Source organism: Triturus cristatus, chromosome 3_1, assembly GCF_964204655.1.
Source record: "Triturus cristatus chromosome 3_1, aTriCri1.1, whole genome shotgun sequence".
Taxonomy (NCBI): Eukaryota; Metazoa; Chordata; class Amphibia; order Caudata; family Salamandridae; genus Triturus; species Triturus cristatus.
In genome coordinates this window covers 114,335,943-114,357,031 of record NC_140583.1, presented here as the reverse complement: position 1 = coordinate 114,357,031, position 21,089 = coordinate 114,335,943, and the positions used below count along the sequence as shown (strand labels likewise).

The window sequence follows — 21,089 nt, the reverse complement described above, 5'->3', positions numbered from 1 at the left end:
GGATTCCCTATCTCACGCCCTGGGAAGTAGAAGCTTGATTGGTGAGGAAAATTGGGTCACCCGGTGCAGGGCAATGGCATGGGGTGAGGGGGGCAATCGTCCTATTTACAGGAGCTCCTGTACTGGGCTTGGACCAGGCTCCCAGAAGGACATCTGTCAAGGCTCCATTGAAGGGCAAGGGTTCCGAGGAGACACCAGGCTGCAGGACCACTGTCAAGATATTAATCTTGACTGCCATAGAAGGGAGCTAAAGGTCCAGGGCTTCGGCTGCCCTTCACACGACCATGGTGTATGTTGCTCCCTCCTCCATATCCATGGTAGGGGGAGAAAGCAGGTCAGAATTCTGGAGCAGTATCCAATTCCTCGGACCAGTCCATTTCCTGATAAGGTTGAACTTGTAAAGGGTCCAGCGACCTCTTCCAATCTTCCTCCATTCCTAACCCTCCAAAATAAGGCTGAGGAACCGACCTAGGACCCAAGGGTGCAGTCGGTGCAGATCCGGCTCCAGGTCATTGGGGATAATGGGGCTGGTGTCGCCGGTGGGCGCTGGAGGCGTTTGGAGTGGCGGTGTCTATACCAGCACCGGTGAAGGTCGTTATGGCGCAACCGGCGTCCGTATGGACCATAGTGAGATCCATTGGGGGACATCTGTGCCGGGGGACGGAGCCTCTAGCATCAAACCTGATGGTGCCCCCTCTGAGCCTACCGGGCCCAAATGCACACCAGTAGGGTCAGGCCACCCACATGGCATCATAAAATTATTTGAGCTGGGTGAGGGTCACTCAGACTCCCTGGAAGGGAGGGGAGCGAAGAGATGACCAAAGCGCAGATTCAGGGGAACAAGGCCTAGAACTCTGGGACTCCTCCGCAGCATCGACCGATGGACGCGGAGAGGTCGAAGCACGCTTCGCCTTCTTGTGTTGTTGGTGCTTCTTACCTAACCAACTCCGTGAATTTGAGTGGACGGAAGAAGATTTGGAACTTCCGGAGCAGTGCCCTGACTGTCATCTCGATCGGGACTCTGAACTAGACGTCAGAATGAGAATGACACACTGTGGAGCGCTGGGCTGAAAGCAGCTTTAGGTACCGTTCGCTCAAAGCTTCGGAGCCGTGACCCGGGACACGACTTCGAGTTGTGGTCGCGCTCCAGGTACCAGAGACAAACCAGGTGAGGGTCCGTCTCCTACATGGCGTGGTGACAAGCGCCACATGACTAGAATCCAGACTTCTTGGACATGATATGACTACCTACACACGAAAAAAAGGGTAAACAAAACATTTAAAAAATGCCTGTAAAAAAATGACAGTGTAGCTCTCTTCACGGATCTACGCTGGTTGGCGTAGAAAGAAAAGAACTGACAGCGCACCAAGGTGGTGCCTATATAGGTGACACTGATGTCACTTCCGGCGCAGAAGACGGCAACAACGTCATGCGGAGAGGATCAACACCAACTCTCGGCTCGCAGGGGTATTGCGTAAAGAAAATCTTCCGGATCCAGTCTGAGGCCTGGGAAATTTAAAGGTAAGCAATCAGCAGCTAGCACAGAGGAAGAATTATTAGGATGGGCTAGCGACTTCACAACACTAAAAAGACTACTCCGGACCAGATTTTAGCAGTCACAATTTCCACAGCAAAAACGTTTGCTTTTGTAGTGTTAGGGCCCGGACTAAGATCGCTGGGGTACCAGGGTCACAGCAGTCAGTAGTGCCTCTAGCCACATTGCACTAATCTCTAGACCACCCAGGTGGAAGAGATGTGGCGCAGCGGCCAGGATACCTGACACCGGACTACAGGGTTCACGGTTCGATCCCTGGTGCCGGAGGCAGGTTAGCCCAGCACCATGTGACTCTGGGCAATAGCTCGCTTAAACTTCCCGAGGGCCCTCAGCTCCAGGACACCACTTCGGAGGTAGCTGTGCGCTTTACAAATACAAATACCCAGCACTCAGAGGAGGCATAGCAGCTGCTGCCCGCCCCACGGGGTCCACTCCCTGGCCAGAGTGTGGTGCCGTGACCCAGCCTTTACCTCTGTGGCCTCCCCCTTGTAGCTCACATGACTGAAAGACAAACTCACCACCAGAGTCTAGACCACACAGGACTGTGACTCCAGAGACTCACCCCCCCATAACCACTTCCCCAGGGCCCATACTGTAGTGCATGAGACACACATTGCACTTTAAGGGGTTTAGATGACAAAGGGTCCAGTGGGGGCCTGACTAAGATGGAGGGGGAGGGAGAGGGGGGGAGAGATGGGGTGAGGGGGAGAGAGACGGGCCAGTCTACTCATCGTTTAGTAACACACTGGATACTCTTCTGCCATCAGGAGACAGTGACAACATCATCACTCACTAGCACAGAGACCGTCATTTGTTTGGGAATGGACAGAGTATGGCAAAGGGAAGGCATGTTTATGCATTACCTGTGCACACACAGCTTATTATCAGTGCATATTTCACTCCAAGAATATTTTGTCTTTGGGTAGAGGAGTTGGCCTAACGGCTAGGGCGGTCGACCTCGAATCTGGAGAACCGAGTTCGAGTCTCGGCAATGACGCTGAACATCCTGTGATTCTGGGCAAATTACTTAATCTCCCCGTGCCTAACAAAACAAGCATTTGCAATGCAATAGGTCGCGCATTTACGCATATTTGAGCTATTAACATTGCAAATAACAATGCCTTTTTTTGTTGTTTTTTAAACAAATAAAAGGCAGTGTCATTTAAAATGCCAATAGCTTAAAATTGCATAAATGTGAGACCTATTGCATTGCAAATGCTTGTTTTAAATATATTTTTGAAGGCCAGTAATAAAGTTTTACAAAAACCATGACGAAACAAGCATTGACAATTCCAAAACGGTGGCCGCGTAGCCAGACATCTTGGGGTTTGCCAATAGGTGTCAGCTACGGTGCTGCTACAGCTTATGTCATGTGGTTGGTCTCTACTCTCAATACTGCGTTGCCTCCAAAACTTCGCAAAAGTCCTGGCCTTGAAAGAATTTAAACATGGACAACTCATCGCAACTGGATTTTAAAAAAAGCTATCGGACATTAGCAAATCTTTAAAAAAAAAAAAATATCTTTAACATTTTTGCTAGTTAAGTGGACTGCCAATGTTTAATAAACATAACCGGCCCGGAAAAAATTACAGCTCCTGTCCGCCCGAGTGCAGGGTAGAATAGAAGAGCAAAGGCCTCAGTAACTGGGAACTGCTGTTTGCTGCTGTAGGCCGCGTAAAAGGACACCGAAGCAGAAGTATGTCCTGTAATACTCCTAAAGAGTCCCTCTGGCTTACATTCGCACATCCCTGAAGTGCTGTAAGATTAACAGTTCGCAGACAATACGACGCTGCGGGTCAAGTGGGTAATTTGCCTGACACGTTCGGGTGTTTATGAAAACACATCACTCCCTAGCGCCATTACAAACCAACACGTTTGACAAAGGTGTCAGCGCAGGGCTGCAGAAAGCATTATTTGATTTTCCCGCACAGGAGTAAATGTGCTAAGCGGATGTCAGTCTCTTGACAACTTTGCAGTTTAGAAAAGAAAAAAAATCTGTTAGAAATCGAATGACTACATTACACTTGATTAAAGCATTTACGGCTCTCATCAAACAAGCCCGGAAGTTGTGTGCGCGCGGCGGCAAAATTGAAAGTAGCTGCAGCATCCCGCGAGTGTAAGGGTGCCCGCGAGCGATGCGCTTAATGAGCCATGACGAGAGAGGAAAGCCAGATGGTGCCTGCGCGTGTAACCGTGCACGTAACCGCACGCTTTAGACCACACATAAAGCATGTGGTCGGATGTTTGAAGTCCACTTACTAAAAGTCTCAACAGAGCAGTGCATGCGCTGGCTCAGGCGAGACCTAAAAATGAATGTGTCCTAATGTAACCCAACTGGTGCTTTGTAAATCGCTCTGATACCCGAAACCGGGTCAAGATCGCGCTATATAAAACTGTGAAAAAGAGAAAAAAAAAGGAATATGCTACTTACCAGTATGCATCTGTTCTTGGCATGTAGAGCTGCAGAGTTGTACACTTAGCATAGGTCGCCATCTGGTGTTGGGCCCGGATGTTTGCAGTTTGTTTTTCTTCTTGGACAGTCTTTGGAAGTCACGAGTTTGGTGACTCCTCCTTCGGTCCGTACTGCGCATGGGCTTCGGCTCCATCCTCAGATTGTTTTTCGCCAACAGGGAAATGATGGAGCGTAGTAATAACAGTGAGAAACCCATGTGTTGTATCTAAATAAGATGTACTGGAACGGATACAGGTAGCCGGGGAGGCGGGTGGGCGTGTACAACTCTGCAGCTCTACATGCCAAGAACAGATGCATACTGGTAAGTAGCATATTCCGTTCGAGGCATATGAGCTGCAGATTGTACACTTAGCATAGATTACATAGCAGTACCCAACCTTAGCGGCGACCACCGGTATCCGTTGCAGCTGTTTGAAAAAGTGTCTTTAGTACAGCCTGGCCCACCCTAGCTTGCTGCTTGGAATGCACATCTACACAGTAGTGTTTTGTGAAGGTGTGCGGTGTAGACCATGTGGCTGCCTTGCAGATGTCATCTAAGGGTATATTCCCTAGAAAAGCCATAGAAGCCCCTAACTTTCTTGTAGAGTGGGCTTTAGGGGGAACAGATAATGTTCTCTTTGCCTTTTGATAGCAAATTTGTATGCATTTTACAATCCACCTAGCTATCCCTGATTTTGAAATGGGGTTGCCTTTATGTGGTGGAGAGAAGGAAACGAACAATTGTTTAGTCTTCCTGAAGGGTTGCGTTCTTTGTATGTAGTATAGTAACGCCCTTTTTACATCGAGTGTGTGTAAGGCCCTTTCTGCAACAGATTGGGGTTGCGAAAAGAAGACCGGTAATTCCACTGATTGATTGAGGTGGAAGGGGGAAATGACTTTGGGCAGAAACTTCGGATTTGTGCGAAGTATGACCTTGCTGTGATGCATTTGTATGTAGGGTTCCTGTATGGTGAACGCTTGTATTTCACCAACCCTTCTAAGGGAAGTGATAGCTACAAGGAAAGCTGTTTTCCAGGTGAGAAACTGTAGCTCACATTTGTGCATTGGTTCGAAGGGCGGACCCATTAGACGTGTAAGAACTAAATTTAGATTCCATACAGGGGAAGGTGGTGCCCTGGGAGGAATTACTCGTTTAAGGCCTTCCATGAAGGCTTTAATAGCGGGCACTCTGAAGAGTGATAAATGCTGCCTGTTTTGTAGATAGGCAGCGATCGCTGCTAGGTGTAGGCGTATGGATGAATATGCCAGGTTACACCTGTGAAGATGGAGCAGATAGCATATGATGTGCTGTATGGATGCATCTAGGGGGTTAATTGTATTGTTACGGCAGTAAATTACAAATCTTTTCCACTTTGCGGCATAGCATGCTCTAGTGGTAGGACGTCTGGCTTCCATGATGATGTTCATGCAATCAGGGGGAAGGGTAAGGTATCCGAATTCTAAGATTTCAGGAGCCAGATCGCCAGGTTGAGCTGGGCTGGGTCCGGGTGCCTGATTTCTCCATGGTTCTGGGTTAGGAGGCATGGGGAAAGGTGCAGTTTTTGATGTGGTACCACTGATAGTTGTAGTAGCGTGGTGTACCACGGCTGCCTGGCCCACGTTGGAGCTACCAGAATGAGTGTGAGGGAGTGCTGTTGTAGCTTCCTGACCACTAATGGAATTAGTGGGAGAGGTGGAAAGGCGTATGCAAATCTGCCTGACCAGTTCATCCATATCGCATTGCCCTTGGACAATGGGTGTGGGTATCTGGCGGCGAAGCTTGGGCATTTTTTGTTTTCGTGGGTGGCGAAGAGGTCTATTTGAGGATGCCCCCACTGTTTGAAGAATGGGTGAAGAACTTGTGGCTGCAGTTCCCATTCGTGTAGTTGTTGCGTTTGTCTGCTGAGCAGATCTGCTATGGTGTTTTGTACTCCTGGAACGTGCTGTGCCAGGAGAAAGATGTTTTGGGGAATTGCCCATCTCCATATGCTCTGGGCTAAGCGGGAGAGCTGGGGAGAGTGTCCCCCCCCCTGTTTTTGTATATAATACATCGCAGTCATGTTGTCTGTGCGAATGAGGACTGCTTTGCCCGAAATTTGTTTTTGGAAAGATTTTAGGGCTAGAAAGATCGCCAAGAGCTCCAGATGGTTGATGTGGAGCGATTTTTGCTGTGGCGTCCATAGACCTTGCATTGTGAGGTGTAGGAGGTGCGCTCCCCAGCCGGAGAGCGATGCGTCCGCTGTTAGAATCACCTGAGGAACCGGGTCCAGGAACGGCCGTCCTTTGGAAAGGTTTGTGGTGTTCCACCACTGCAGAGAGTGATGTGTGCGGCCGTCCACCAACACCAGATCCGTCAGCTGACCCTGGGCCTGGTTCCACTGTTGTGCTAGGCACTCTTGAAGTGGACGCATGTGGAGTCTTGCATGGGGCACTATAAATATGCAGGACGCCATCATTCCTATGAGCTTCATGAACACTCTTGCTGGAAGAGAGTGTTGGGGAAGGAATGTTTTGCGTAAGGCTTGAATGCTTGTGATTCTGGCTGAGTTTGGATAGGCAATACCTTTGGAGGTGTCTATAGTGGCCCCGAGATATTGCTTTGTGTGAGATGGTATGAGGTGCGACTTTTGGTAGTTCACCGTGAAGCCTAGCTGGTGGAGCAGTTGGATGGTGCTGTTTGTATGTTGCACACATTGGTGGTAGGACGTGGCTTTTATCAGCCAGTCGTCTAAGTAAGGGAAGACGTGAATGTGTTGACGTCTGAGGTGTGCTGCTACTACTGCTAGGCATTTGGTAAACACTCGTGGTGCAGTGGTGACCCCGAAGGGGAGAACCGTGAATTGGTAATGTTGTCCGTCCACCACGAACCTGAGGTATTTCCTGTGAGAGGGGTGTATTGGAATGTGAAAGTATGCGTCTTTCAGATCCAAGGTTGTGAGAAAGTCTCCCTGGCAGAGGAGTGGGAGGACTTGTTGTAGAGTGACCATGTGAAAATGGTCTGAATGTATGTAGGCATTTAGAGGCCGGAGGTCCAGAATGGGTCTGAGGGTCTCGTCTTTCTTTGGTATTAAGAAATATAGAGAGTAGACCCCTAGATTTCGTTGATTGACGGGGACCTGCTCTATAGCGTGTTTTTGCAGGAGTGAGAGTACCTCTTGTTTGAGCAGTGTGGAATGTTCTTGAGACATTGGACGGTGCCTTGGTGGGATATTGGGTGGGGTAGATGTTAGCTCTAGACAGTACCCTGACCGAATGATTTGGGTCACCCATTTGTCCGATGTTATGGACTCCCATACGTGGATAAAGTTTTGTAGTCTGCCCCCGGAGTGGAATGGTCTGGGGGGAGCGGAGGGGAGTCATTGTGCGGGGGGGGTGGCAGAACGGGTGTTGTTGGTTTTGCCCCTGCCCTTATTGTTGTTACCCCTGTAACCACCTCTCTGATTGCCCTTTGAAAAGGTATTTTGAGGAGGGGACTTGTAGGAGGTAGAGGCGTTATCGGTGGAGGAGCCTCTGCCTGTGCCACGAAAGGACGAGCGTCGAAAGGAACGTTTGGAGGCTTGTGTTTGGAGTGCCCCCATAGACTTTGCTGTGTCTGTGTCTTTCTTCATCTTTTCGAGCGCTTCGTCTACCTTTGGCCCAAAGAGTGTTTCCTGGTCAAAGGGGTGATTGAGTATGGATGCCTGGACTTCAGGCTTGAACCCTGAGATCCTGAGCCAGGCGTGGCGACGAAGCAGGACACTGGTATTTATGGCCCTAGAAGCAGTGTCGGCTGCATCGAGGGCACACTTAATGGAGGTGTTTGTAATTAGTTTACCCTCCTGTATCAGGTCATGAGCCTTGTGCTTGTATTTTTCTGGAAGGTGCTGCATAAGAGCCTCTAGTTCGTCATAGTGTGCTCTATCATATCGCGCAAGCAGTGCTTGTGTGTTTGCAATGCGCCACATGTTTGCAGCTTGGGAGGCGGTGCGTTTACCAGACGCGTCCAGAAGTTTAGATTCTTTGTCTGGCGGTGGGGCATCTCCTGAGGATTGGGAGTTAGCCCGCTTTCTAGCTGTGGAGACAACTAGGGAATCTAGGGGAGCAGGGCCCTTGATGTAAGCAGGGTCTGTGGGTGCCGCCTTGTACTTCTTCTCTATTCTAGGGTTCAGTACTCTGGCTCTGACAGGGTCTTTGAACACCTCTGTAGCGTGCTTGGTGACACCCTTAAGCATGGGTAAAATGGAAGTGGATTTGTCTTGTATGTCAAACGTATCCAGTAGGAAGTCTTCTTCTACTGGTTCACTGTGCATGTCCACCCCATGGTAGTGTGCTGCTCTCTGCACTAAATGGTGAAACCCTAAGGAGTCCTCTGGAGGAGACGGTCTTGATGGGTATAGGTCGTCCTGAGGTACATTGGGTATATCAGGGTTATTGTAATCCTCCCATGGATCTGGGGTCCCTGGTGGAGTGGGATCCATTGGGGCGTCCGCCGGGTAATTGTCCGGATCCCCATCATCTGGATCTGGGGATGGGGTCGGATCGTAGTGAGGTACAGGTGGCGGAGACCTGTGAGGTGGAGGAGGTGGAGGGGGTAGGGGAGGCGGTGGTGGGGAGGGCACTCTGAGGGGAGAAGTAGCAGAGTCCTTCCTTTTGGGTGGAGGAGGAGGAGCCGGAGCATCAAGGCGTCTTTTCTTGGTAGTTAAAGTCAAAAGCCCAGTCTTTGGATCTTTGGACAAAGTCTTTTGTAAAGGGTCTGGTGTAAACAGAGCCAATGGTGTCGAGTCGTCTGTCGGCACCGGTGATTTCGGAACCGGGGGTTTCGATGGTCTGTGTGCGCCATGCTTTTTTGAGGTCTCCAGGTGTTTCGGCGTCGAATGATGTTTCGGCGCCGGAGCATCGGTGCCGACAGATTTGTGTTTGTGTTTGGTCGGCACCGAGTGTCCAGGCTTCGGCACCGGTGGTTTCGGAGTCGAGCTGGATTTTGCAGTCTTCGGTGCCGGATGCTGTTTTTCGGCACCGGGTGTCGGCTGGCTCGATCCCGAGCTGCCATGAGACTTTGGGAGCTTCGACACCGGGCCCGAAGGTGGGGTGATCGAAGTTTTGGTTTTGGTTTTGCCCAGGCCGGCAGGCGAGGGAGTAACCTGAGTCTCTTTGGTTTTCGGCGCGGGGGTGGAGGGGGCATAGTACTCACGGCCCGCTGCGCTGGTGTAACGTCCTCCACGTCGGAGTCGTCGGCCTCGGAAGCGCTGACGACGTCTTCCTCCTGCTCGGTGTGTGTTTGCCCCGAAGCTTCGGCGTCGTCTCCGAAGATGTCCGGTGGAGCTGCAGAGGATGAGTGCGCCATGGTGCGTCGAGCTCTTCGATCTCGGATGGTCTTCTTCGATCGAAAAGACTTGCAGGCGGGCCAGTCTCTGGCCTCGTGTTCCGGAGAGAGGCAAAGGTTACACACCTGATGGAGGTCGGTGTGGGGAAATTTAGACCCACATTTTGGGCACTTTTTGAACGGAGTCCTTTCCATCGGCCGGGACCGGAGTCGCGGAGGGCCCGAAGGCCGGTGTCGATGTACGGGATGGAGAAAGTGCCGCTTCGAGAGATGAAGATGATGAAGGAACTCGAAGAATCGAGGATTTTCCGTCGAGGCTGGAACCGTAGAAGTTCGAAGCCGGAGCACGAAGTATCACATCCGAGCCCGATGGCGGAAAAAAACAATCTGAGGATGGAGCCGAAGCCCATGCGCAGTACGGACCGAAGGAGGAGTCACCAAACTCGTGACTTCCAAAGACTGTCCAAGAAGAAAAACAAACTGCAAACATCCGGGCCCAACACCAGATGGCGACCTATGCTAAGTGTACAATCTGCAGCTCATATGCCTCGAACAAACGGTTTAGCACAATGCAATGCATTATACAAGATATTCAATAACATTGTGCTAAACAGACAAAGCATTCTTCCAATGCAATTATGGTGTCCTTCATGTTTTGTGAAAGGAATTGGCACAGGAACTAAAATGGCAGTCGTCTCTGGGAATGTGTTATATTTTATCGGTATTTACACAGTGCTTTCCCTACGCCTTGTGAGATCTAAAATGCTTTCCATGTGGTGCAGCGCTTAGAGCTACGATTCAAATTGGGTGTCTGTTTGGGTGAATCAGCAGTGTGTCCTTATGCTAGAAAATGTTTGGCTTTTTGTAAACAGACCACTTAGATATTATGTCTGGGGTATGCTTTGGCTTGTTCCTAATGAGTCTTCTTGAAATGTGTGCTGTAAAATGCAAGTTTTCAACCCCTGTATTCAAAATGTTCTCACAAGGTGAGAACCCCTCTACCATATTTCAATTCAGGATCACTCGCTGCACTCACTAGTGCAATATACTCTCTTCCAAACGTTATGTCCCATCCCATTTAAAATCCATCAGCCACCCTGGATTTAAAATACTTTGAAGCGCATTTAGTAAATAATCACCCATCAAGAATACTCCTATTAGATTTATTTTAGTGATAAATTATGAAAAGGTAAAAACTAATAGCATTATTAGTAATATTCTAAAATAATTTGTTCATGGCTCTAAAAATATTTAGCAACGGACATAATGGACTTACTGGAGTCTGCCTGAGATAAACTGGAACAAACCCGCCACGCTTCCAAAACCTGAAAGAATACATCAAACACGTTTGCTCAATATATTTGTAATTAAGATTAGAGTGAAAAATATATTTTTACAATAGCCTTCCCATAAACACAGTATTTAGACCAAAGTTAAGTTGGAAATGAAAGACATTGCTAGGAATATTATATATTTAAATATATGTTCTGTGTAGTGAATAGGGTATTTTTTTTGTGAATGTGGCTGAGAAAAGGTCTAATGTGGTGCCAAAGGTAAGTCTAAGGCATCCTGTCTAGAATGCAGATGGGGACAAAGTTTGAGCCTCCCTAGTGTGGCCGAGCATCTCCGATAAGGGACAGTGATAAAGGACAGAACATAGCCAATGACCATTCACCAGTCCTTGGAGATCACAGTTATCTCCATCTAGGCCAGTAGCAGCCTTTGCTATAGGTATAGATAGTCCAATCCCAAGACCTAACACTTTGGTATTCATCTTTCCCTAAACTAAAGGACCTTTAATGAAGGTGAAGAAGCCCAATGCTTCCTTCGCATAATATAGGGAGTGTTGGATTTAAGGGTTGGCCGCTAGCTCTCACAGCTCTGCCTCTAACCCATTCTGTGCAACACACCGCTTATAATTAAAATATGTGATATTTCGTGATTGCTAACAAAGTTTGCAGTTTCTATAAATAACAGGTGTAACTGTTACTTAATGAAAATGTAAAAAGAAACACATACTTTAGAAGTTGTGATGTTAAACCGTATGACACTCCAAGGTAGTCCAGGCTCTCCGCTTGCCTTTCACTTAGTTTGAGAAGCAATGGTGGTAAGTCCTTTCGCGGTGTCACAGCCTCTTCTATCAAACTAACAGCCTAGGGAAAAATAGATCAGAATATTGAAGGGCACTTTCACATAGGACTCAGAGGTTCAAAATACCTTCAACATATAAACATTCCCTCTCGACAAATTAAAGAATTATGAGCAGGAGCCACTTTATCCTCCCCCCCGCCACCCGCATCCCAACAAAAGATTCAAATACATTTTTTACAAATTGGTGCTTTTAACAAAAAGAACAAAAAAAAGCATAAAACCTTGTAGAAAGCTGGCTCTATATATGATATTACCATCAAGTGGTAATACTGTGCACAGGGCTCAATGTAAAACCCAACGTTCTTTATTTGTGGTAGTGTTGGCGAGCAGCCTTAGGCCAAACACAGAGAAGTGTAAGACATTTATTGCACACATGATCAATAAAGAAAACACCACTCAAGAACGAGATCCAGACCAATTTTATAAAATTTATTTTAAGACCCAGGTCTTCGTAATAAGGTAAGCATGTTTTTAATTAAAAACACTTCACTTTAAAAAACATCAAATCTACACTTAGAAACTTTTTCAAACTGTCCAATGTTATCCTATGGGGAAAAACAATATTTCGGTTAAACAGGTAAGTATCGACCTTAGAAATTTCAGTCTTCGAAGCCAAAAGTCAGCAAGGACCAGGAGTCAGGTAAGTACCAAAACTACATCACCAGCAGCCCAGGGTCAGTTGGGTGCAAAGGTCTTTTCAATGGAGACAGGAGGTGCCTGAAGCTACACAGCTTGCAGGTAAGTAGATCGGTTGCAGGAGCCAAGCTTTGAGGGGTTAGGTAAAGCGCAGGAAGGACCACAAAGCAGCACCAAACCTACACTACCGGTGGCATATAAGCAGCTAGGTGCAGGATGCAATTTTGACATCGGGCACCCAATGTTTTCCAATGAGGATCTTCTTGACAGAAAAGAGGCTTCAGGCGTGGCACCAGAGGTAGCAGGAGGAGGATCAGCAACACCAGAGGTAAGTTGGGGTGTAGGGTGTCATAGGAGCACCGTTGGTTCGGCTTACCAATGCCCAGGGACTTCGGGTGCAGTTGGACGTCAGATTCTTTTTACCGGAGCCTGTCCTGGTTGGGGGAACCTCTGGATTCACACTGCAGGCGCTGTCGTGGAGGGCAGGAGAGGTCAGCCAACGCTGGACACGAGGTCAGGAGCGCCAGGGAGACTTCACTGCACAGGTGAACCACTCTGACTTGGGCCGTTGGCATAGGGTGCAGAATGGGCTGGGGATGCATATCTGCCTGGATATGGAGTCTTTGAAGTCTGTTTCTTCTGGACAGGTCCGCTATCCTCGGGAGATTGGGGTCTTTATTAAAGGCAACAGTCCTACCAGAGGTATTGGCGGTCGTTGTAGCAAGACCAGTGAAAAGGTCGTTGAAGATGGAGACCGGCGGGTAGCGCTGGGGCTACGACAGTAGTCTTCTGGAGTTTGCTGCAGGGTGTCTTCCTTCTTCTTAGGTCGTCGCAGATCAGAGGGTCAGGTCTGGGGGATCTACCTAAATACTTTATTTAGGAGGCGTTTTAGGGGGGAGGGGCAGGTAGGGCCAATGGGCACCTTACCTCAGGGTGACTACACCCTCTATATTGCCACCCTCATATGGGTGGGGGCATAGACCTAGCCCTGATTAGAGGGGTCCCCCCATCTTCAAGAAGGCGGGACTGAAAGTTGTGCTTCACATCGCCTCCCCCCACCTTAAGGGTGGGGTTTGCAGAAGTGGGCATACCTCCTATCTTTTTAATTTACCCCCCCTGTTTTCATCTCCCAAAGTGGGGGTGTAAACCAGAGGCTGCCATCTGATGCTAAGGCTGGGGGTCGTATTACAAAGCCAGCAGACCTTTGAAGCTTCCATCTTCGAGCACTGGCCCATCCTGGGGAAGGAGGCATGACACCTCTGCCAAGGATGTGCACTGTTTCTGGTCCCAGACAGGAGGAGCTCTCTATCCAGAGGTCCAGCAACAGGTCTGGTGGTGGCCGGCAGCCGACAGCCGGTCAGAGTCCACAGAAGGGTTGGTATGGATTCAGTGGGCACCTCTGAGTTGCCCTCTGGGTACATGGTACAAGAGATACTACACTGGCGTCAGTATGGATTTATTGAAAGTAGTAGTTTGGTACCAAACACTCCTGTATTCAATAAAGCCATCATGGTGCTGTGGAACTCGAGTTGTTGAGTTACCAGCCATGTACTCTCTATGGCTTCACTGGCACTTACAATATTGGGAAATGGTGCCCAATATTGTAGGGGCACATCTGCTCATGTAGATATGCCCTCAACTGGAGTATAGTCCACCAGGCCTTAGATCTGTGAGGTCTGCTAGAGGGGTGACTTAACTATGCTGTCAGGGACTGCTAGCTGGCATGGCACCCAAGCAGGGTGCCAAATCAACTGTCGTTTTCTTCCTCACAGAGGCATGCAGTTTGCAAGGGCAGTGGCACTGTCCAAGTGAGGGCGTAGTGGTCGGCGGGGTCCCAAGGGGACACTATTCAGCTTTCAGGCTTTAGGTACCCAGTGTACCATTTACAAGGGACTTGCAGGAGGCAGAAGTGCCAACTGGGAGTTTCTTTCAGAGAAGGAGCACTGGCACAGGGGACCTGGATGGCAGGGTCCCTGTACACCACATTTGAAAATACATCAAAACCAGGAAAAAGGGGGGGAGCTAGCCATGCAAAAGAGCACTTTCTCACACCTCTCTATTGTGCTGGGTGGGCAGTAAAGCAGACATAGAAAGATAGGTGCCTCTGGATCAGTGCTAGTGGATACAAATTCTTTAGGGAGGTTGAGGAAAATCACAGTTTCACCTCACAGCCACTATAACTAAAGACAACAAGAATATTTTTGTAGAAGATCATCTTATCTGGTATCCTGGACTATGCCAACCAATAAGATCCACTACGATCCCACTGGCCTATTTAGTATCTTGCCCAACACTATTTTTGACTAGTCATTTATCTCTGGTGGAGGTAACTTTATGTCCAAGTAAACGCAGGCTTTGGAGGATCGGTGTGCATATATAGTGGAAACTACAGTCTACCTGTGAAAAGTAATCCTTACAGGAAATCAGAAACTCTTATTTTTATATAAAGTTTGATACCAAGAACTTCGTTATAAAGTAAGTACTTTAATTATGAATTTTTTACGGGTAAGTAAACAGTTCACTTAAATGTGTCTTTACGCTGCAATGCTTTCCTGTGGGAGAAAAGGCATAGACATGTTACATACAGTTATTTGCAATTGCTTTCTGGGGATCACCTCGGGACTTAGTGTCACAGGGGGCCAAGCTCCAGAGTACCACCAGCAGCTACTAGTTCACTGCCCTGGAGCATCTGGGTGCAGAGGTGCTAGTCGGGTTAGTAGTTGTGCACGCTAAGCCGGTGGAAAGAAGAGGGCACCTAGTAATACCCTGAATAGAAGGACTTGGAGACAAGTCCGGAAGCTCATATCGGGGGGCTGGGGTCACATGGGCCCTGGAACAAGGGGACACAGTTGGTTCGTTGCTAACCAGGCTAGGACACTTGGGTGCAGAGTGAAAGGTCGGCTTGGCTCCGTGCGTCCTAGGGCCTTGCAGTTGTCGGTCTTTGCCTGTTGAGGGTGCAAAATCAGAACAGCTGGCCGCTCTAGAAGTGGGTCTATGCGATGCGGATGTCTCGGTGCAGGGGGGGGGAGTCCAGATTGGAAGCTCATGGGCTCTGTTTGCAGCAAGAGGTCTGGTACCCCGGGTATTGGTCCTGTGCGGCTCCAGTTGGTCCTGGAGTCCTCCTAGGAGCACATGGGCCTCTACCTTGGATGCTGCTGCTTTGGGCTGGCTGGGGAGTGGCAACTCAGTAAACCAGACTTTGCATTTTTGGTTGCTACAGACAGTGGGGGGTAGCTCGTATACTCCAAGGGACATTGCTGGAAATTGGTGAACGGTTAGCAGTCTCCCGGAGTTCTTGGAAGCTAGTCAGCTGTAGGACAAGTCGGCTGGTCACGATCGTCAAGACTGGTGCAGGCTAACAGGGTTTGGCGCACAAAGTCCACAGCAGGTCTTGAGTTACAAGCTGTTTCTGCGGTTGTGATTTGACCTCTTCTTCTAGATTGGTCGAATCTGAGATCTTGCCATCACAGGTGCCTCCTAAATACTCAATTATGGGCATTAAGGGGAGTGATATGTAGTAGAGAATGGCCTACTTACCTTTAGGGTGACTACACCTCCTACATGAGCACTTACTGAGGGAAGTGGGCATAACCCTAACCCAGAGAGCCTCATTCCACCAAACCAAGATGGTGGAATTCTAAGTTTAGTGTTCACATCAGGAAGCCCATCTTAGGAGTGGAACTAGCCGGATAGGGAACACGCCTACTGACTAGCTAATTTTTCCACCTGTCTCAGTGCCAAATGGGCCTGAGGCAAGGGGTGGCATTTCCCTTGACTGGGTAAGCCTTGGGTTGCTTATCAAAGGCGGAAGCCTGCTGTCTTGATATGCTAATTACTTAGCCTTCCTTCTTGGAGGAGGTGACAACACCTCCGGCCAGAGCAGGTTTCTACCCTCAGAGAGTGCCAGCTCTCATCTGCAGGGGGCCAGATACCGGTCTGTGTTGGCAGGCTGGTCTACATCAGTCAGCCAGTAAACTAGTAGTAGATATGTTTTCATAGGGCACCTTTAAGGTGCCTTCTGGGTGCCTGTACTAATAAATCCATCACTGGAATGGGTTTATTAATACGAGATGTTTGATACCAAACCTCTCTAGTTTCAGTGAAGCCATCATGTAGCTGGGGAACTCATAATTACCAGTGTCCAGCACATGTACTTAAATGGCTTCCCAGTTCACTTGTGATATCACTTGTGATATCTAAGAATTGACTTCGACACTACAGGGGCATTTCTGCTCATGAAGATTTGTCCACATATGTAGTATAGTGCACCCTGCCTATACTGCATGTGTATCTGGCACAACTTCTCCCCAGTGCCTTCTGCCTCATTTCTGACTTGCTCATCTGGACACGATGCCCTCATCCGCTACTTTTTTCGGTGTGAGAAAGTGCCTCTTTGTACATGGTTAGCCCCCACTTTTTGCCTGGTTTTGATAAGGTTTCAACTGTAGTGCACAGGGTCCCTGCCTACCAGGTGCTGTGTGCCAGTGCTTATTTCCTAAAACATATCCACAAATGGTACTTCTGCCCCTGTAATTCCCTAGTAAGTGGTACCCTGGGAGCGGAGGAAGGTTCCTTGCCAACCCACTGCAAATTGGAAATACTTTTGGTCCGACTGCAGGATAGGGATGCAGAATTACGCGTCCTTCAGTTTGATTGACCCAGAGTTCCAATGACAGTAACACTTGAGCAAGGGTCAGCATCTTGACCTTTTCATTCCGGAGGAACAAATTCAAGTCTCTGATGTTTAGGATTGAGCACATTCTGTCATCCCTCTTGGTCAGAAGGAAGTAACGTGTGTAACACCCCTGACCCCGCTCCTGCTCTAGAGCTCACTCCATCACCCCTTTCTGTACGAGTGCTGCCACCTCTTGATGCAGTATGATTGAGTGATCTGGAGGGGAAGCAGAGGGTAGAGGAGGGATGGGGAGGAGCCTGAAGGAAGAGTGTAACCCCTTACTGCAATATGGAGGACCCGCAAGTCCAGGTTGGCAGGAAGGAGCACACCCACCCCTCTACAGGCTCAAAGTGGGATTCGGGAAGCAATCTTTGTCTGCTTGCCTTGTGGTACAGGGGAGTAAGAGAAGCCAGAGAAGGAGAGATGCCGGGCTGATCCCTTACAACTGCTTCTGTCCCTGTATTGCCTGACAAGTGGAATTTGTTGCTGCTACTTGGTCTGGGGTTGGTAGGCCTGGAGTGGGCAAAAAGAGAAGACTCCTGAAAAGCCATCAAAACGCTTGAAATGGTGGTAATCTATCTTAGGAGGTAACAGTTGCAAGCCCAACAGGTGGGCTCTGGCCTCGCTAGTCTTGAACTGCTCTAAAGCAGTGTCTGTCTTTTCCCCAAAAAGGTGTGCACCATCGAATTGAAGATCCATAAGGTTGGCCTGAACATCGGATGAAAAATTGGACCTGTGCAGCAGGCATGTAATTGAAAGGGGAGACAGAGGTGCCCATAGCCCAGGCAACAGAGTCTGTGCAGTGAAGTGTTCGGTGACAATAGAGATGGTTAAAGTTGAACCTTTAATCTAGAATAGCTTGTCAGAGCGTGAATTTCCTCTTTCCAGCCAAAGCATCAACGACCCAGCGTAGAATCCCCCCTCAGGCAAACAAAAAGAGAATTAACAGAACAGGCACATCAAGAGTTCTACAAGATCTCTTAAAGGGAAAACGCATTATAACAGTCGGCAGTATCTAGCCCAGACTGAATGATATGCCGGGAGGCATTGTATCCATCCGGTATCACTTCCTTGAAGTGCATCCCCATATCTTCCGGTACAAGGAGGCACCATCTTTTGGGCCATGTCCCACAGAGCGGGCTGTAGCAAGCAAGGATGTAATTTGCATTCAGTGATTTAAGTGCCATGCTCCTTGTGAAAACGTTTCCTTCACCCACGCCTTTAGGCATTTCAAATCCCTGTCCAAGGGGACTAACCGCAAGGGACCCACTGACTGTCCGGAAGAACATGATGTCTGGATGACTAAGCTTTCAGATGAAGGGTGGGTAGAAAGAAATGGTGGACTTACTGGACCAGGCGGTAACGACTAGCCACCAGTCTATTGATCACAGGAGCCAATGAGGATTTCTCCTGTGCTGCTAGGACTGGGCCTAAGATGGGATCAATGAAGAGCAGCAATGGTTCAGCACGGTTCGGTAGTGAGTTAGTTGTTTTTTGTCTCTACTATGGGGAGTTGAAGGTCCAACACTTCTGTTGCTTTCTTAACAATTGTATAAAAAACAGACTTCTCCTCTAGAGTGTGGGGGAAACAGTAGGAAAGTCCATCACGATCTCAGGAGAAGTGTTAATCCACGTGCGGAAGATAGTCCTTGAAGCTCATGGCCCTGTTCGGTCCCATCCTCCCCTCCGTATAAAGGTCTAAAGCATGCGTACTCACAAACATTTTCCCGGGGACCGCAAATTTTGTTCTATGGTGTGACCGAGACCCGCACTGATGCCAGCGCAGGGGGGAGGGGGGTGTAAAGTGGAAGTAGGGGAAGCAAAGCATGTATATCTAGTTGCGGTCTTTTAAAATAAAGGTGTTCCTATATTTAAGGGCCTAGTTACTTCCTTTTCCTAACTGCAATTAACCTTTAAATAAGTATTTGCTGTATATTTAATATTTTTGGCCATGTTAGCGCGGAGTCGTGTAAGCAGCAGTCTAGTGCTGCTGTCCAGGGGGCTGCATGTAAAGGTCAGGAGGGCCGCATGGGGCCCCTGGGCCGTACTTTGAGTATGACTGGTCTAAAGGGTCCAAATGAGTACCAAACTCTTCACGCATCCTCTTTCTATACTCCTTCCCCTCAAGGATCTTCTGCATCTGCCTTTTTGACCTGTTCTGTTATGGGGTTTCAGGGAGTGGCTCTAGCAGCGCATGGAGATGGTGGCAGTGCTGAATGAGGCAGTCCCAGCCATGGCATAGGCACCAGTTTGAAGGCCAGAGGATCTGGCCTCGGTCCAAGTGGGATGGAACTGAACGGAGCCAGAGGAATAAACATTGGGAAGCCACATGGCGAGATGGCCCTCAATGGTGTGCCAGATGGCTCTGGCAAAGATGGAATACAGGACAATAAGGAATCCAACTAGGTCTATGCCAAGGGCCAGGAATTCTAGAAGAGACAGTGTAGGTGCTCTGCTCAAGGGCCCAGAAAGGAAATTGGTGGAGCCAGTGGGGATGGTGACGGCTCCAGGACCAGGGAAGAAATTGGTGCGGGCCAATCAGAGAACGTTTTGGTGGCTGCACAATGACCAACTCTTGCTCAGAGGATGAAGATCCTGTGGGAGTCACAGGGCATCTGGGTGAACTTTTTTTGCTTCTTGCGTTTAGAGGCCTTCCCTGGTCACAAGGCCCTGGGTACCTAAGGTACCATTTACCAGGGGCTGACATGTGGCCAGGGTTTGCCAATTTGGGTTTGAGGTCTTTAGGGAAGGAACATGGGTCCTGGGTACCTGATTGGCAGGAGTCCAGGGCACACTCATTCAAAGTATATTCAGCAAAAAGTGGGGGCATACCATGCAAGAAAGATGGCACTTTCTCACACAACCCTCCCCCCCCCAAACGAAAAGTGATGAGACTAACCTTGCCCTATGAAGTCTTCATTGTCTAAGTGGAAGAACCTGGAAAGTCCATCTGCATTGGCATGGGCAGTCCCTGGGTCTGTGTTCCACTTCAAAGTCAATTCCCTGTAGGGAGATGGACCACCTTAATAGTTTTGGATTTTCCCCTTTCATCTGCATTAGTCATCTGAGAGGTCCGTGGTCAGTTTGAACCAGGAAGTGAGTACCAAACAAGTATGGCCTCAACTTCTTCAGGGACCAAACCACAGCAAAGGCCTCCCCTCAATGGCACTCCAACGCTGCTCTCTGGGGAGTAGCCTCCTTCTTATGAAAGCAACAGGTTGGTCTTGGACTTCATCATTGGTCTGGGATAGGACCGTTCCTATCCCTAGCCCAGAGGCATCAGTCTGCACTATGAACTGCTTGGCATAATCTGGAGCTTTTAGAATTGGTGCTGAGCACATTGCTTCTTTCAGGGTGTAAAAAGCCTTTTGGCAACTAACTGTCCAGTTAACCTTCTTGGGCATTTTCTTGGAGGTGAGTTCTGTGAGGGGGGTCACAATGGACCCATATCCTTTCACAAACCACCTGTAGTACCCAGTCAAACCAAGGAATGCCCGGACTTGGGTCTGGGTTGTTGGAGCTACCCAGTCCAGGATGGCCTGGATCTTGGGTTGTAAGGGTTGTACCTGGCCTCCACCTACAAGTTGGCCCAAGTACACCACAGTGACCTGCCCTATCTGGCATTTGGATGCCAGGATAGTGAGACCTGCATTTTGCAGAGCCTCTAAAGCCTTTCCAAGGTGGATCAGGTGATCTGCCAGGTGGAGCTAAAGACAGCAATATCATCAAGATAAGCTGCACTAAAGGACTCCAGCCCAGCCAGGACATGGTTCACCAACCTCTGGAAGGTGGCAGTGGCATTCTTTAACCCAAAGGGCATCACAGTAAACTGATGATGCCCATCAGGTGTGGAGAATGCGGTCCTTTCTTTTGCTCCTGGGGCCATGCTAATCTGCCAGTACCCTGCAGTTAAGTCAAAGGTACTGAGGAATTGGGCTGCCCCTAATTTATCTATCAGCTCATCTGCTCTTGAAATAGGGTGAGCATCTGTCTTGGTGAAAGGATTGAGCCCTCTATAGTCCACACAGAACCTCAACTCTCTCTTTCCACCCTGTTGATGAGGTTTGGGGACTAGAACCACTGGGCTAACCCAGGGGCTCTCAGAGGGTTCAATAAGGGTTCAATGACCCCTAACTCCAGCATCTTGCTGACCTCAGCTTTGATGCTTTCCTTGACTTGGTCTGACTGGCGATAGATTTTGTTCTTGACAGGTGCACTGTCACCAGTGTCCACATCATGGGTACACCAGTTTGTCAGACCAGGGGTCAGGGAAAAGGGGCCAGCATACTGTTGCAAGACTTGCTTGCAGTCAGTCTG

General features: G+C 48.9%; 1 protein-coding gene across 1 annotated transcript in view; it reads right to left on the bottom strand.

The window, feature by feature from the left end:
- Nucleotides 1-21,089, bottom strand: part of NAT10 (N-acetyltransferase 10) — a 231,230-nt gene that overhangs the window by 63,556 nt on the left and 146,585 nt on the right. Inside the window, exons 20-21 of the mRNA XM_085643531.1 lie at nucleotides 11,330-11,463; nucleotides 10,587-10,635 (exon numbers count right to left, since the gene is read on the bottom strand). Of these exons, the coding sequence (XP_085499657.1) occupies nucleotides 10,587-10,635; nucleotides 11,330-11,463 (183 nt within the window). The remainder of the gene's footprint in view (nucleotides 1-10,586; nucleotides 10,636-11,329; nucleotides 11,464-21,089) is intronic.